The sequence below is a fragment of the Ailuropoda melanoleuca genome, chromosome 9 (assembly GCF_002007445.2).
Source record: "Ailuropoda melanoleuca isolate Jingjing chromosome 9, ASM200744v2, whole genome shotgun sequence".
Classification (NCBI taxonomy): Eukaryota; Metazoa; Chordata; class Mammalia; order Carnivora; family Ursidae; genus Ailuropoda; species Ailuropoda melanoleuca.
The window spans coordinates 40,385,607-40,403,033 of record NC_048226.1 but is presented as its reverse complement, the minus strand read 5'-3'; the positions used below and the strand labels follow the sequence as shown (position 1 = coordinate 40,403,033).

General features: G+C 34.0%; 1 protein-coding gene across 8 annotated transcripts in view; it reads right to left on the bottom strand.

Annotated features, from left to right (window-relative positions):
* Positions 1–17,427, bottom strand: part of CSPP1 (centrosome and spindle pole associated protein 1) — a 159,437-nt gene that overhangs the window by 91,581 nt on the left and 50,429 nt on the right. For 7 of the 8 annotated variants that reach the window (XR_002142123.2, XM_034668149.1, XM_034668148.1 and 4 more), the window contains 4 exons: positions 15,887–15,967; positions 14,612–14,713; positions 13,251–13,690; positions 882–980 (listed from right to left, as the gene is read on the bottom strand). Coding sequence is in view for 7 of the 8 variants with exons in the window: in XM_034668149.1 (XP_034524040.1) it covers positions 882–980; positions 13,251–13,690; positions 14,612–14,713; positions 15,887–15,967 (722 nt within the window). In the remaining variant the exon portion in view is untranslated. The remainder of the gene's footprint in view (positions 1–881; positions 981–13,250; positions 13,691–14,611; positions 14,714–15,886; positions 15,968–17,427) is intronic. The other variant, XM_011221215.3, reaches the window with a different exon arrangement.

Sequence of the window (17,427 nt, the reverse complement as noted above, 5' to 3'; positions counted from 1 at the left end):
ACAGTTAACCCAGTAAGGAAAATGAATATAAATACACATAAATCCTAAAAAAAAGAGGAGAAAGGAGATACCTATTCACATACTTGAAAAAGAAGATCATCTCTTAAAAACTCCTTCCTTAAAATATAGAAATAAGGGGGGGGGGGAAGACAACTCCCTCAAAGGAAACCTATTATTCAGACCCAAACAGCAAATTATCTTAAACACTTCTATATATTACTTTTCTTCAGAGAAAACAGACACCTTTCCTGACATATGATATCTTCATTATACACTAGATTCAGAACCATTTACACTCATGTACAATATAAGAAAGCCACCAAAATGATAAAATCAACAGGAAGAGAATATAAATATAAAATACATATAATTTCTGTTCTTTTCATCATGACAGAATTATTATGAGCACTAATTTTACAAAGTAAGCATATAGTTACCTACCTAATCAGCTGAAATTCAAAAAAAATTTTTTCAAAGGAAAACTCACACTGCAGGAACATTTTCAATTTATTTCCACTTAAGTTATATCACTCCTGTAACTCCAAGATATTTTACTGATTTTTAGTCCATTAAATTACATGCTTATTTCTCCTTTCATTATTTCAAACAAATTTATATATACTTTATAATTACAGGGACTTATTTGAAACACCTTGGCACACCTCTAATCCAAACTTGCTGTTTGAAAGAATGCTGTAAAGTACTATAAATTCTCGTTTAACACAATTCTCCCCCTCCTCCTTTTTTCCCTTTAAATCTTTTATTAAATCAGGAAAGCTGTTAACATACTATACCTTTCTACTTATTCAGTAAGCCAGTTTCAGCATGTGCTGTTTCACAGTGTAAGGACTGAAGGGCAGAATTTATATTACATACTATACCTTTCATTTCCAGCAGATGAAATGCGTATGTTTGACTGTTCTGTGACATCACCACCATGCTCCATAGGAGGCACATCCCCTCGTCTGTTCCCGTACATCCTTAAAAACACATTAGCTTATAGAGCTTGCTCCACATACAGTGGACCTTCTTACATCTCTTTGGTGTTTTTACATTTGATATTGGAAATGTTAAAGGGAACAAAGAGTTATAATGAAGTTTTACTGCAAACACATTTGAAAATTAATTTGAAGGAGATTTAATTCAAGTATGATTTCCTGGTTAATAGGAGAAACTGAGAGTTTAGATTCAATAGTCTTTAAAACAAAAGGTTATTATAAATTATTTCAATATAACTTCCAGAAAATTTCGATTTCAAACTATGCATATACTAAGACTTTCTTATCATTCATTTAATTCAAAGAATTAATTATTACCTACTACATGCCAAGCACTATTTTTCCTAGGCGCTGGGCATATGAACATGGTCCTTGCCCTCATGAGGATTATAGACAAATTTCACAATGAGATCTTTTTAAACAAAATTCATAGATTCTGGAAATTATTTCACTACATATACAAACCTTTTTAACTTAAAAATATAGCAGCTGTTTTACCATTAAATTAAATCAAATGTGGCAAGGCACATTTGTTAACTCTAAATCACATGAAAGAATAAATATTAGCAACAGGTGAATGGAAAACATTATCAACAAATAGTCAGGGGCGCCTGGGTGGCACAGCGGTTAGGCATCTGCCTTCGGCTCAGGGCGTGATCCCGGCGTTATGGGATCGAGCCCCACATCAGGCTCTTCCGCTATGAGCCTGCTTCTTCCTCTCCCACTCCCCCTGCTTGTGTTCCTCTCTCGCTGGCTGTCTCTCTCTCTGTCAAATAAATAAATAAAATCTTAAAAAAAAAAAAAAATCTGACACATGGGTAAAGAATGATCACTTTAGGGGCGCCTGGGTGGCACAGCGGTTAAGCGTCTGCCTTTGGCTCAGGGCGTGATCCCGGCGTTCTGGGATCGAGCCCCACATCAGGCTCTTCTGCTATGAGCCTGCTTCTTCCTCTCCCATTCCCCCTGCTTATGCTCCCTCTCTCGCTGGCTGTCTCTATCTCTGTCAAATAAATAAATAAAATCTTTAAAAAAAAAAAAAAAAGAATGATCACTTTACTCACAAGGTCATAGACGACAAAAGAGAAGATAGGGTTGTTTTTTGTTTTTTTTTTCTTAAAAATCCTCTTCAGAAAATAACCTTAAAATTTTTTCAATTAATCTTTTTTTTTCCACTTGGCAAACATTGATTTCTTTAGCTTACTTCCTCATACCAGAGAAACCAACATGACTTTTCACACCAACACTTATCAGCATCCATGAAAATCAACATTTCACAAGTCATATTTCTTCACATGGCTGTTAAACTAAATTTTCTCTCAAAAGGATTATTAGAGAGAAATATGGTTGTTAAAGTATTATTCAATATTTTAGGTGAATTTTATTTTTACATTAAGAAAAATGGCAATTTTTGGAAGAAAAACTTCTCATTCTCCACAGAGCTAGCACAGAAGTCTTTCTTCATTTGTGTCCATCACACAAGCCACTGTCAATATTATCTGCGGAGAAAAGACTATCCAGAATTGTAACCATCATATCTGACCTGGCATGACACATAAATAGCTTCAATATCCATATCTAGAACAACAGAACCCTCCACAAGCCCTTTCAAAAAGGAATATCAACTTATTTCAATTTATCAAAAGAGCTGGTTTTGTATCTAAAACCTATGTGCTCAAATCTCTGCTTTAAATTGACATATCAGTTTCCTTTTTCTACCACTTAAAGAACTGGTAAATATAAACTTAAATTCAAATTTGTAATTAATAACACCAAGCAACCAGATTTAGTTATACTTGTCTATATTAAATATGCATAAGCAGGAAAGAGTTACTAGCACAGGCCTAAAATTGCCTATCCTTAGAAATATCTGTTTGGAAGGCTACTCTTGGCGGGCACCTGGAAACATAGATTTGGCGGGGGGTGGGGGGGTTCCCACCATTCCCAGGACTGATAAAGAGGGGCTCACTGTACCTAAACTGTTTATATAAACGATACAGTTTTTGCCAAACATCTGCTTTCCTTCAAACAGTTCAGAATTTTCCTATATCCTCGAAAAAGGGTGCCTATGTGACCAGCTCCCAGTGAAAACATTGGGCACTGACTCTCTAATGACCTTTCCTGGTAGACAACATTTCACCCATGTTGTCACAATTCAATGCTGGAGGAATTAAGCAGGTCCTGGGTGACCCCACTAGGACAGACCTCCTAGAAACTTGTGCCCGCTTGCCTTCAGACTTTGTCCAAGCCCCTTTTTCCTTTGCTGATTTTACTTTGTATCCTTTTGCTGTAATAAATCATACCCATGAATATAACTATATGTACAGGAAGTCTTGTGAGTCCTCCTGGTCAATCACCAAACCTGGGGGTCGTCTCCCATGACCCAACAGACAAAAGTAAATGGATTGATGTGGTAAAGTGGTGCCTCAACAAATGAAAGTTTTCAAATATAGAGAAACTTAAAGTTACGAATTTTTAAAAACATATCTTGTGATTAAACCAGAATTAAAGGCTACTTATTACATACAAAAATTCTTTCTAAAATTTATCCAAGAGTTTGTGACTTTCTGCATTTTCAGTTAAGTCCTCTAAAACCAATATTTAGACTTGCAATTCTAGCTTATCTTTATGCAGTTGTACCCAAAGTATGCTATATCCAAAGCATCTGTATTAAAAAATGGTTTGTAGGTTCTTCAGTATGTATAGCTATCTTAATAAAGTAAGCACCATAAACACACAAGGTCATTTTCAAAATCCATTTTAAATTAAAAAAATTTAAGAAATTACTTTATTTATGTGTAAAGTCAAGGTCTCATTGCTAAATCCTATAGTAAAATCACAAAAATTTCCCAATGAACCGTCCAGAGGGAATACAGCTTAAGGTATACCCTTTCACTAAAGAAAAAAAAATTCATTAACAAAACTATAAAAGTCCCCTCTTGTCACTGATAAAATCTTGTCACAATAAAATCAAGACTAGAGAAACGGTTAAAAGGCCAAAGAAAAGCAGAGATATACATTTCACTAAAAAAGATAAAATAAAATCTTAAAGCATCCTATTTAATTTTATGGAAAGACTCATATGACTATGCTTACTTTGTTAAAACAATGAAAAATTACTATTTACAGATAGAGATTCCATAATATTTAAGTTTACTAATATATTAAAAACAGAAACAAAAAAAACTCAAGGGAACCCAACAAGCTGTGAAACCAAATTACAGGATGACAAGTAAACTACCTTATTTCTTATTAAAATATCCCCATAATTATAATGGAATTTCCTTCATTTATTGAACTTTTTTCCATATTTCCAATAAATTTAGCATTTAATCACTATTAACTATCCCTGTTAGTTCACTTTAATAGCTGTTATGGTGGTCTTACAATTTATTTTAGAAATCTTTACTGAGGGCACCTGGGTGGCTCAGTCAGTTAAGTGCCCAACTCTTGATTTCAGCTCAGGTCCCGCAGTGGGCTCTGTGCTGGGCATGGAGCCTGCTTAAGATTCTCTCTCTCCGTCTAAGCCTCCCCCAACCCCACACACACTTAGAAAAAAAGAGAGAGAGAGAGAAGAGGAGGGGAGGGGAAGAAAGAAGGAATGAATGAAGAAAAGGAAGGAAGGAAGGAAGGAAGGAAGGAAGGAAGGAAGGAAGGAAGGAAAAGAAAGAGAAAGGGGGGAGGGAAGGAGGGGAGAAAAGAACAGAACTTTTACTGAGACAATGAAGTTCTCCAGGAAGACAGGAATTGGTGGGAGCCAACAGTGTTTTCATCATTTCTATCTCCTCCCTTCAATCCTCTCAACATTAAGGGAGACCCACAAATGGTAATAGCCGAAAGTAATGAACTCACTAAATGTCTAAGAACAACTGATTCTAATGAAAGTCCAGGAGTTCAATTTGGGTCCAATTTGTCCCTGAGAAATCCTTTCTGTTTAGCTATAGCTTTAAAGCCACTACCAGATTAAAACAATCCCTGAGACCCAGAACCAATCTATCTAAATATTCTAGGCTTTAAATCCATAGATTGGCTTACCACACCTCTCAATCCACTGATTTTATCAGAAACAGACAACTTCAAAAAAGAATTTGCTTTCTTTGACATACCAAATTAGATTTAACTGAAGTACTAAAATAATTGTAAGTGATTTCACCATCCTACTATCAAAAAAAAAAAAAGCTACAGGTATGTTAAATGGAAAAAGCTTTTTCTCTATCTCTATTTCCTGGAAGACATGGGTCAATAACTTTAATTAGGTTCAGACCTCAATGCCCAAAGAAACCAGGTATAGGCTAGAGGCCAAGTTTATTCTAAAAATTAACACGTGTCTACTTTCAAAAAAAAAAAATTACTCTCTTACAGAAGAAAAGCAAATTCTCTAAAAGTATAGGTTTTTCCAGCTAATTTAAATATAAATGAACAACTCCTAAGTGATAATGAATAACTTATCTTTTTTTCCTTTTTTCCTTCACAAACCTCAGAATCAAACTACTTGAGGAATAAATTTACAATTTTTACGCTATCAAGAATAACACATCGTAAAAATAAAATATTTACCATCTGTTGATCCTACAGCTCACAAGGAAGGAAAAACCAAATTTCTCCTTACTTAAGAAAAAATCATCTAATTCATAAAATGTTTACATCACCTTGTTTTCATATCAAGAATTTCTCTAATGTGAATGAAATCCACTATTAGAGGTACTCTCCTAGATGTTAAAAGAAAAATACTGAGCTGTTAACTGTGAATCACCATTTTTCTCGGTTTTCAGTTGTTTCACAATTATATTTGCTTTAATTCAGCAAATACATTTGCTTTAATCTAATTTTTCTAATATTGAGCCCATCTTTAAAATGGAGAAAAAGTTAGTATTAAAGAGGTCCTTCCATGGGGTGCCTGGGTGGCACAGCGGTTAAGCATCTGCCTTCGGATCAGGGCGCGATCCCGGCGTTCTGGGATCGAGCCCCACATCAGGCTCTTCTGCTATGAGCCTGCTTCTTCCTCTCCCACTCCCCCTGGCTTGTGTTCCCTCTCTCGCTGGCTGTCTCTATCTCTGTCGAATAAATAAAAAATAAAATCTTAAAAAAAAAAAAAAAGGTCCTTCCAGAGATAAATAAATTACTATGTATTAGAAAAAAAGTAGTATTAAAATAACTCAAGTTCTAATGAGCCATTTCTTATCATTTACATTTTATATATTAAGCATGCACATTTCTTAGAACGTCACACACTGAGTAAGCATGTACTCATCTATGTGGCTAACATACAGATTCTAATTTCAGATGGAATGTTATTTCAGAATTTTATTAAATAACTATTAAGATTACAAACTAACAAATATCAAGAGTTAAGTAGAATGGAAGTGCTAACTGCATTAATCACATAAAAACTTTTAAAAAGCACTATTTAAAGCTAAACGTTTCTTTTACTCATTAACATTGGTTATAAGGTAAACATAGTAAAGTAATATATTAACTTCTACAGGTCAAGTTAATAAATAATAAAGACTAGGATGACCACATTTAAAAAGAGCCTACAAATTTCAAAGTACTAAGAAATACACCGTTACATTCAACTTCTAAAAGCTCCTAAGACATAATTTTAGTCAAACTGTAAATATTTATAAATAAATAACACATAAACACACACGCATACATAAAGAATGCAAGTGTCAAGCAAGATACTAACTATCTTATTAATTATTTAAAAACACTGGCCAGTGATTAATGATGAGTTCAGAAGTTTAACATCATTCCTGGGCTTTAGCTTTCCCATATTTAAAGTGGGCAAAATAAGTTCATTAATAAATACATTATCATACATGAAGTTGTTTATGGGGTAATTAGAAAAAAAGTGAGACCAAAAATAATGAACTCAAAAACTGTTTAAAATCAAAACTGGAATTTATCACATGCTGACTTTTAGAAGGAAAAAAAAAGAGAAACTTACGAAAATGAAGGAAAATTAATTTTGTACTTCTCACAATCAGTCATAATTATTTTTTGTCAAGAACTTTGGGTTAAGATTACAATATATCACAAATAAATGCTTAGACAAAAAACAAGGAAGAGCATTACATAATGATAAAGGGATTACTCCATTGAGAGGAGATTAACAATTATATATATCTATGCAGCCAACATAGGATCACCTATGTACATAAAGCAAATATTAACAAACATAAAGAGAGAAATTGACAGTAATATAATAATAGTAGGGGACTTTAACACCCCACTTACATCAATGGATATCATCCAGACACAAAATCAATAAGAAAACAGTGGCTTTGAATGACACATTATACCAGATTATTTAACAGATATATAAAGAACATTCCATCCAAACACAGAATACACATTCTTTTCAAGTGCACATGAAACATTCCACAAAACAAGTCAGAATGAATTTAAGAAGCCTGAAATCCTATCAAGCATCTTTTCCAGCCACAACAGTATGAAACAAGAAACCAATCACAAGGGGAAAAAAGAAAGAGAAAGCAAGTAAGCAAACACAAAAAATGTGGAAGCTAAACAACATACTACCAAGCAATGGGTCAATGAAGAAATGAGAGAAATCCAAAACACATGGAGAAATATGAAAATGAAAGTACAACAGTTCAAAATCTTTGGGACATAGTGAAAGCAATTCTAAGAGTATTTCACAGGCTACCTCCAGAAACAAGAAAAAAATTCAAACAATCTAACCTTATACCTAAAGGAATGAGAAAAATAACAAATGAAACCCAAAGTCTGCAGAAAGAAAAATATAACAAAGATCAGAGCAGAAATAAATGAAACGGAGACTAAAAAACCAACAGAAAGGATTAATAGAACAAAATTAATAAAACTTTAGTCAGACTCATCAAGAAAAAAAGAGAAAGGACTTAAATAAATTCAGAAATGAAAAAGAAGTAAAAACTGATACCACAAACATACAGAGGATTATAAGAGACTACTGTGAAAATTATATACCAACAAATTGGGACAACCTAGAAGAAATGGATAAATTCCCAGAAACACATAATCTTCCAAAACTGAATCAGGAAGACACAGAAAATCTGAATAGACTGATTACTAATAACGAAACTGAACTGCAGTCAAAAAACTTCCAACAGGGGCGCCTGGGTGGCACAGCGGTTAAGCGTCTGCCTTCGGCTCAGGGCGTGATCCCGGCGTTATGGGATCGAGCCCCACATCAGGCTCTTCGGCTATGAGCCTGCTTCTTCCTCTCCCACTCCCCCTGCGTGTTCCCTCTCTCACTGGCTGTCTCTATCTCTGTCAAATAAATAAATAAAATCTTAAAAAAAAACAAAAAAATTAAAAAAAAAAAACAAAAAAAAAACACTTCCAACAAACAGAAGTACAGGACAAGATGGCTTTCCAGGTGAATTCTACCAAATATTTAAATCAGAGTTAATACCCATTGTTCTCAACTATTCCAAAAAAATAGAAGAGGAAGGAAAAGTTCCAAATTCTCTCAATGATGCCAGGATTACCCCAATAACCAAAACCTAACAAAGATACTACAAAAAAGAAGAAAAAAAAAAACCCCACAAATCTATAGGCCAAAATTCCTGATGAACATAGATGCAAAAATCCTCAACAAAATATAAGCTAACCAAATTCAACAATACATTAAGAATCATTCATTACAATCAATTGGGATTAGTCTAGGAATGCAAGAATTGTTCAATATATGTAAAACAAACAACATGATACATCACATTAACAAAATGAATGATAAAAACCATATGATCAACTCAACAGATTCAGAAAAGGCATGTGACAAAATACAACATCCACTTATGATAAAAACTCTTAACAAAGTAAGTTCAGAGGGAACATATCTCATCAAAATAAAGGCCATATATGAAAAACACTTAACATCATACTCCATGGTGAAAACGTGAGCGCTTTTCCTCTAAGATTAGGAACAAGATAAGGACGTCCACTCTTGGCACTTTTATTCAACACTGCACTGGAACTACAAGTCATAGCAATCAGACAAGAAAAAGAAATAAAAAGCATCCAAACTGGTAAGGAAGAAATAAAACTTTCAGTATTTGCAGATGATATGAAACTATATACAGGAAGTCCTAAAAACTCCACCAAAAAACTATTAGAACTAATAAATAAATTCAGTACTGCTGCAGGATGGAAAATTAATATACTGGCTGGCTCAGTCAGTTAACTGTCTGCCTTCAGCTCAGGTCATGATCCTAGGCTCCTGGAATCAAGCCCCACATCAGGTTCTGTGCTCAGCAGTGGGTTTGCTTTTCCCTCTCCCACTCCCCCTGCTTGTGCACTCTCTCTCTGTCAAATGAATAAAATCTTAAAAAAAGAAAATATATACAAAATATGCTGCATTTCTATACACCAATAATGAAGTAGCAGAGAGAAAAAAAAACATTTAGTCCCATTTACAATTGCATCAAAAAAAAAGAAAAAACCCTAAGAATAAATTTAACCAAGGAGGTGAAAGACCTATAGTGTGAAAACTATAAGACTCTGAAGAAAGAAAGTGAAGATGACACAAATAGAAAGATAGTCCATGTTCATGCATTGGAAAAAATATTGTTAAAAATGTCCCAATTGCCCACAGCAATCTACAGATTCAATGCAATTCCTATCAAAATACCAAAAGCACTTATCACAGAATTCAAACAAATAATCCTAAAATTTGTACTGAACCACAAAAGACCTTGAATAGCCAAAGCAATCTTGAGAAAGAAGAACAAAGCTGGAAGCATCACAATCCAAATTTCAAGATAGTACTACAAAGCTATGGTAATCAAAACAGGATGGTGCTGGCACAAAAAGAGACATATGGATCAGTGGAACTGAAAAGAGAACACAGAAATAAACCCACACTTTACACAGTCAATTAATCTATGACAAAGGTGGCAAGAATCTACAATGGTGAAAAAAGTTTCTTCAATAAATGGTGCTGGGAAAACTGGACAGCTACATGTAAAAAAATAAAACCAAACCACTTTCTTACACCATACGCAAAAATAAACTCGAAATGGATTGAAGACCTAAACATGAGACCTGAAAACCATGAGACCATGAAACTCTTAAGACGAAACACTGCAGTCTCTTGGACATCAGCCTTAGCAACATATTTATGGATATGTCTCCTGAGGTAAGGGAAACAAAAGCAAAAAAAAAAAAGAAGAAGAAAAAAGAAACCCTATCAGGACTACACCAAAATAAAATGCTTTTGTACAAAAAGGAAACCATCAACAAAACAAAAAGCAACCTACTGGAGATATCTGCAAATGATTCATCCAATAAGGGGTTAATTTCCAGAACATATAAAGAACTCATACAATTCAAACCAAAAAGTAAATAATCTGATTGGAAAACAAGTAGAGGACCTGAGTAGTCATTCTTCCAAAGAGACATACAAATGGCCAAGAGACGCATGAAAAGATGCTCAACATCACTAACCATCAGGGAAATGCAAATGAAAACTACAATGAGATATCACATCACACCACTGAGAATGGCTAGTATCAAAAAGACAAAAAATAATAAGTGCTAGTTAGGATGTGGAGAAAAGGGAACTCCCATACAATGTGGTGGGAATGTAAACTGGTGCAACCACTATGGAAAACAGTATGGAGATGGCTCAAAATATTAAAAATAGATATACCATATGATCCAGTAATTCCACTACTGGGTATTTAATCAAAGTAAATGAAAACCCTAATTTGAAAAGATACCTGCACCTCTATGCTTATTGCAACATTACTTAAAAAAGCCAAGCAACCCAAGTGTTCATCCACAGATGAATGGATAAAGAAGATGTGGTATAGATATAAAACGGAATATTAGCCATAAAAAATAATGAGATCTTGCCATTTCCAACAACATGGATGGACGCAGGGGGTATTATGCCAAGTGAAAATACATCAGTCAGGGACAGAAAAATACCACTCATGTGAAATCTAAAAAAACAAAACAAATGAACAAACAACAAAAAACAGAAACAGACTATAAGTACAGACAAAAATCTTATTGCCAGAGGGCAGGGGCATGGGCGGAAAGACCTAAACAGGTGACAGGGATTAAGAGACACAAACCGCTAGTAAAAAATAAGTCACAGAGACGAAAAATACAACATCGAGAATATAGACAGTAATATCAACAACGTTGTATGGTGAAAGATGGTAACTACGCATATTGTGGTGAACACTGCATAATGTGTACAACTGACAAATCCCTATGTGTGCAACTAAAACTAACACTGCATATCAACTATACTTAGTAAAAATATTTTTAAAAAGAATAAATGGTTAGAGCAAGAGGCCAAATGCAGTTACACATTTCTGTAGTCTCAAAGATTTTACTGATAAGTAGAGTCATTTTTCCCATCAATCGCTCTGCCTCCTAAATAAACTACTGAATCACAGATGTGAATTTTTTTTTTTGCTGGAATTAAGGAATCTACAAATCTGAAATACAGAAATTCAATTTTAACCTCATGCCTTAGAAACATATGTGAAAAACCTTACATCCAGAGATGTAAGTTAATGCATTAACAAAATGGAAGTATTATATAATAATGATTTAAATTTGAAGAAATACTGCTAAACATTTTAAAACGTGTAACAGGAATTATTCTCACTCATCTTCATGTTTAATCTATTCTTAAAATACTACTTAGATGAGATTATATAAAAAGAGTTCATTTCATTTATGGAATACATAAGAGCATAAGATAGTTCTCAATTAGGCTGAAATTCACTTGTTCAAGTATAGAATTATCACAGGATATAATTACAAAAATAATAGACTAACATTTTAAAAGCGATCATCATCTTAAGTTTCTTGAAATCCCAAACTTAAAAGATAGCATTACATTACACCTTAAAGATAAACAGACACCATAAAGAAAAAATGTTTTCAAGTACAAAGTAGGCAGAACCAAGAGTCCAAGACTACCTGCAATTCCCCAATTCAGAGCTCTTTTAGTTTAGCCAGCCTTGGACTACCTTCAGGTATAAACATTTTCAAATATAAAACATCATAGGATATAGAATATTTTCTGAAGTACAAACAGATTCAAATCAGATAGAAATGACAAGTAGTACTGCAAAATTCTAATCGTTCACTCATATCACTTAAATCAGGATGATTATTAAAAAGACTGGGCAAGCAGGCCATAATAGCTACAGAATAAAGAACAGAAGACAACAAACTATAAAGGTTTTGTATTATTATTAATAACTAGAACGCTGAATGTGTAACATTATGTCTCAGAGATTTTCTAAAACATTTAAAAGGTAATCTATTTGGACAAAAGAAACAGGTCCCATAAACTCTTCAAAATTTAGATTTAACCCTTTCAAGTTAACAAGTCACTGACAAATATAGAACCCTGACATATTTCTATCTCCAACAAAAGTTTGTGAAAATATAGCAAATTTTAAGTATTAAGGTAAATAACTTATTAAAATAAAATCCCACTGTAGCAGTTAAGAAATTACAAGTACTGTCCCAAAAGCAATCATGCCAAAGAACTGAAAGGCATCTGAAAATCTGATAGTAAAAATCTGGTATCATTTCACTTAAGTAAATGTTTAATAAGAGACTTAAAAACAATGAAGTATATTGATAGAAGTACTGAGAGCACAGGAACATTAAAGGAAAAGCTGTATTTCATCTATTTTAAAATGTCCTTTTTATCCACATTTTAACATCTGAATCTGGTTTTGCCATCAACCTAGTTGAATCAAGTTATCGCAAAGAGTTATTTTTTCTCCTGTCAGTCACCTAGGGGCGCTATGATGAATCTGAGGCAACCCTGAATTCTTGCCTCAAGGTGTTTTAAACAATACTGGCAACATGAATTCAGACTGCAAACCTTAATTGGTACTGGCTTACAGTTCAAAATCTCAGAGAAGGTTTTTGTGTTTTTTTTAATCCCTCCATTCAGTGCCAAGGTTGACATATGGAAGCTTCCTTTCTGTAACCTTCTGTGAAAAAATTTATTTCCCATTTAATTTTACATGAAGGTTGTAGCCTGTCAGCGTCCCAGCTTTATTACGGGGTCCCTTTTACCTCAATCTTGGGGGTTTTACTTGTTCCTTCAGCGGCATGTAAAAAATAATGCTACAACTTCAAACTGACAGCATCTTACAATTAACCAAATATGTAGATAAATGAAACTGCTTCTCCCTAACATAATCATAAAAAGTAACATGAATATTAAGCAAATAATGAAAATAAAAAAGAAGTTGTAAATACCTGTCATTTGTATACACTCTCAAAAGTCTTCTATCAAAATCACTTTCATATCTAAACCTCTCGTCCATTTCTTCACTTACTTCAGGATCTTGATCTGGTCTATAATACTGTCTATCAAAAACACGATCCTCATTAAACCTGCGAAATCTTCTATCTGGAATGTCAGTTTTGTTGGCAAACCTTTGATGTTTTTTATTGGAAATGTCCACTTCTTCATTAGTTTTTTTAATGATTCTTCTACTCCTTAATTCAATTTCATCATCTAGTTGTCGATATCTGTCCTCCTCTAGTCTTCTTTGGTTTAGAAGCTCTTCATATGCCTCTGAAGAAGTTAAGACATTTCTTCTAGGACCCTCTGAATTTTCACAAGATGTTTGTATTTGTGAAGGTAAATCAGGCTTAACCTGACTAATAGGTTTTTTATTTCTTTGATTCTTGTGCTGGTCAATTAAAAAAGAAAACAAGAAACAGATCTTAATATGATGCTATTTCTTAAAAAGTAATTAAACCCCCAAATGCTGCTTAGTCTATTTATCATCTCAACACCAAGGCTTAATCACCCAAAAGAAATAGCTTATCTTTGGGGAAAAAAAACTTCAGGGAAATGTTATCCTTCAAAACTTAATAAATAAAATATAAACAAGCACCAGTGATATGGGTAAGTGGCTACAGAAAGAGAGGATAAACTAAATGCAAATTCCTACAGTAGGCATATTTTGGCAGGTAATATTGCTTCAAAATATCTCAAATTAAATTCTTAATACAAACAATATAGAAAGTGGTCGATTTTTTGGCACTATTAATATCAACCATTCTTAAATTTGGAAAAAAAATATATAGCTAGAAATCGTATTTTAAAAGTCATTTAAAAGTAAAAACTAGGGGTACCTGGGTGGCTCAGTACCTTAAGTGTTCGACTCTTGATTTTGGCTCAGGTCATGATCTCAGGGTCATGAGATCAAGCCCTGTGCCAGACTCTATTCATGCTGGGCATAGAGTCTGCCTAAGATTCTCTCTCCCTCTCACCCTTCCCTGGCCCCCTCCCCTGCCTGCTGGCACTCATAAAAAAAAAAAGTAAAAAAGTAAATAAAAATAAAAAGTAAAAACTAAACATCACTTAAAGCCAACCTCTAAAATTAAATCTCCCCCATGAAGTTAAAAGGTAGGGTAAGTTCTTCAATATATAATAACCATTAATAAAACTAAATATTAAAATGCCCTGTTTTAGTTCAATTTGGCTTAATCCTTAAAATATTTACATAAAAACCAAGTGAAATATTTAACAAATAAAAATATTTTCAAGTAAATACAAAATATTCAACCTCTGGTGTTAAAAGATTTACTTTAAAAGCAAAACCTACCTCAGTGCTACTCTTTTCTACCTGTCTGAACTTGTCAGTAGATTCCTCCTTACCCCTGAGAAATTGATTGTATTCTTTGTTGCGTTCAAGTTTCAACCTTTCCTTAAAATAAAAACCAAAAGGAAACATTAAAACTCCACTTCGGGAAAAAGTACTTTTATGTCCAATCAAACTTATACAAAATAAGAGATCTTACCCAGAATTAAGCTTTATTAATAATTTCAAGGACAGAAGTACTTGCAAGGCACGAGAGAGGCAGGAAGAGGTCTGAAGCCACCAATGCAATACCCCACACATCCTTTCTTGCCACATTAAAATAAGCATTACTACATGCTTAAGTCCAGGTCAATATAGGAGGTCTTTAATAGAAGGGAGCTGCTTCAACCAAAAGCATTCATAAATAAAATTCTCCCACTAGTAACTACATGAATGTGTTTGCCAGGAGACCTGTCATTACCATATTTCCAAGGAGATTTGACCAGGTTACCTTCCTTCTTTCCTTCTCAGAGACATCTTTCCTGCCTCATTCCCTCACCCCACATCCAAAAGATCTACTGCTAATCATTTCTTCCCAAGTATCAAGAAGGTTGAATATATTTTAAAAATAAATAGGTAAAATTATCACAGATACTAAAATGTAATATAAATGTTCTGTTGAAACACACACTATATTAGGAAATATCTTTAAGCCTTAATATTTCCACTGTCATTCAAACAGCACAATCTAAAAAAAAAAAAAAATTAAAGTTCTAACTAGGTCATCTTTTGAAACTTATCATCTTTCTGTTTGTCTTACGTACTATATGTCATGATTGCTGATCTAGCTTGGAAATTTAGTTCCTACAAGGGGTATGCAGTGCTTTATCACTACCACCTCTAAAGATTAAGTACATGTATTTGTCGAGTGATAGAAACACATTCAAACAGCTCCAGACCTCACCCTACATCAAACCTCAGTATACTCTCATCCACTCATCTCACTGATAACTCTGACACACAGCATGAATTTTATAGCTCAGAAACCAATGCTGAAAAGCAAATTCTAAATATTCAATTCACATATTAAAGATATATCACTTACATCAGTATAAACATTATGTTCAAAAGTTCTTTTAAAAACAGCAAAACTAGAGACTCCACAGATTTTTTTAAAGACATATTCAAGGGTGGGAAATGATATAATCTTCTGCTTGCATTTAAGTCAGGAGTATGTTCTTTAATTATTTTGATACCTCATAAAACTACTACTCACAATAACTACTCCTATCCACCTACCTTGGCAGATAACCTCTCACCAATAGGAAGAGAAACTCCCAGAGTAGATGGATCTGTTTCACTCGTGGACAGAAAGTTTTTCTGTATATATACACATTAAAAAACATATATTACCTAATTGCCTTTATAAAATGTTTTGTTAATGTGTCTTTACATTCTATTTTCTAAACTATACATTATGCAGAGCAAAAGAATGAAATGGAGATAAAGACAGAAAGTACAAAAGTAACTAGAAAACAGAATTTTCTTCCAATCAACAAGTCCCTGAAGAGGAGAATCAGGTCTTAATTTTCATTTGCAACATATATTCAAGATGATTAAAAAGCATGGGAAAAAAGGAAACTCTTTCCTAATTTACATTTCTCTTCTAAGCACACATTCTTCATTCTCAGTGCCCTTCATTCTTTGGCAAATTTGAGGCAAATTTAAACTTCCTCACCAAGATCCGTATACATGCTGCAATAATGTTTTTTACTAATTTTCCTGCAATAATTTATGAGGGTATATGCACTCAAATGCCAAAAGATATAAACTATGAACATTATTCCCTTATGTGTACCTCCATTCCTGTTCATTAAAGACTTAGGTAATGCAGTGTAGTAGACAGAGCATCATACTAGGAGTCCAAAGACCTGGGCTCCAGGACTAGGCCCCACACCTCTCAGTTCTATAACACTGAGCAACTTGCTTAACCTCCCTGACCCAGGCTTCTTACATAAAATGAGAATGGTATCTGCTCTGCCTACCTACCAAAGCTGATGTAAGAATCAAAGAGGATTAAAAATGTAAAATATCTTTGAATACTATAAAGCAAACACAAGGGATGAGTAAAAAACATATATGATCCCCAATTTTCTGGTACTGCTTGGTAGTCATATAATCTGGAAATTATTTAACACCTCTGCCTCAATTTCTTTTAAGATTTTATTTATTTATTTGAGAGAGAGAGAATGAAAGAAAGAGCATGAGGCAGGGAGGGTCAGAGGGAGAAGCAGACTCCCCATTGAGCAGGGACCGATGAGGGACTCTATTCTGGGACTCCAGGATCATGACCTGAGCCAAAGGCAGTTGTTTAACCAACTGAGCCACCCAGGTGCCCCTCTGCCTCAATTTCTTTGTCCATAAGGCAGGGATAATGCCATCTAAATCACTAAGTTATGAAGATTAAATGAATGGATACTTGTTAAGCTGTGTAGTTCCATGGCTTTTATTTATTCATTAAACAAGCAACTACCTAAAACTTTACAGTTACTTTTTTTTTTGGTGGTAGGGAGACAAAATATAAGAATATATCCCCTCTATGTAAGAAATTTACAATTCAGCTGAGGAAACAAACATGTAAACAGATAACTATAATGTACCAAATGCTACAATATAGTTATATTCAAAACATTTGGGAATAGAGTGATTAATAAAACTGAATGATTAATAAGGTTTCACTGAGGGGTGCCTGGGTGGCACAGTTAAGTGACCAACTTTTGGTTTCAGCTCAGATCATGATCTCAGGATTGTGAGATCAAGCCCCGTGTCAGGCTCCACGC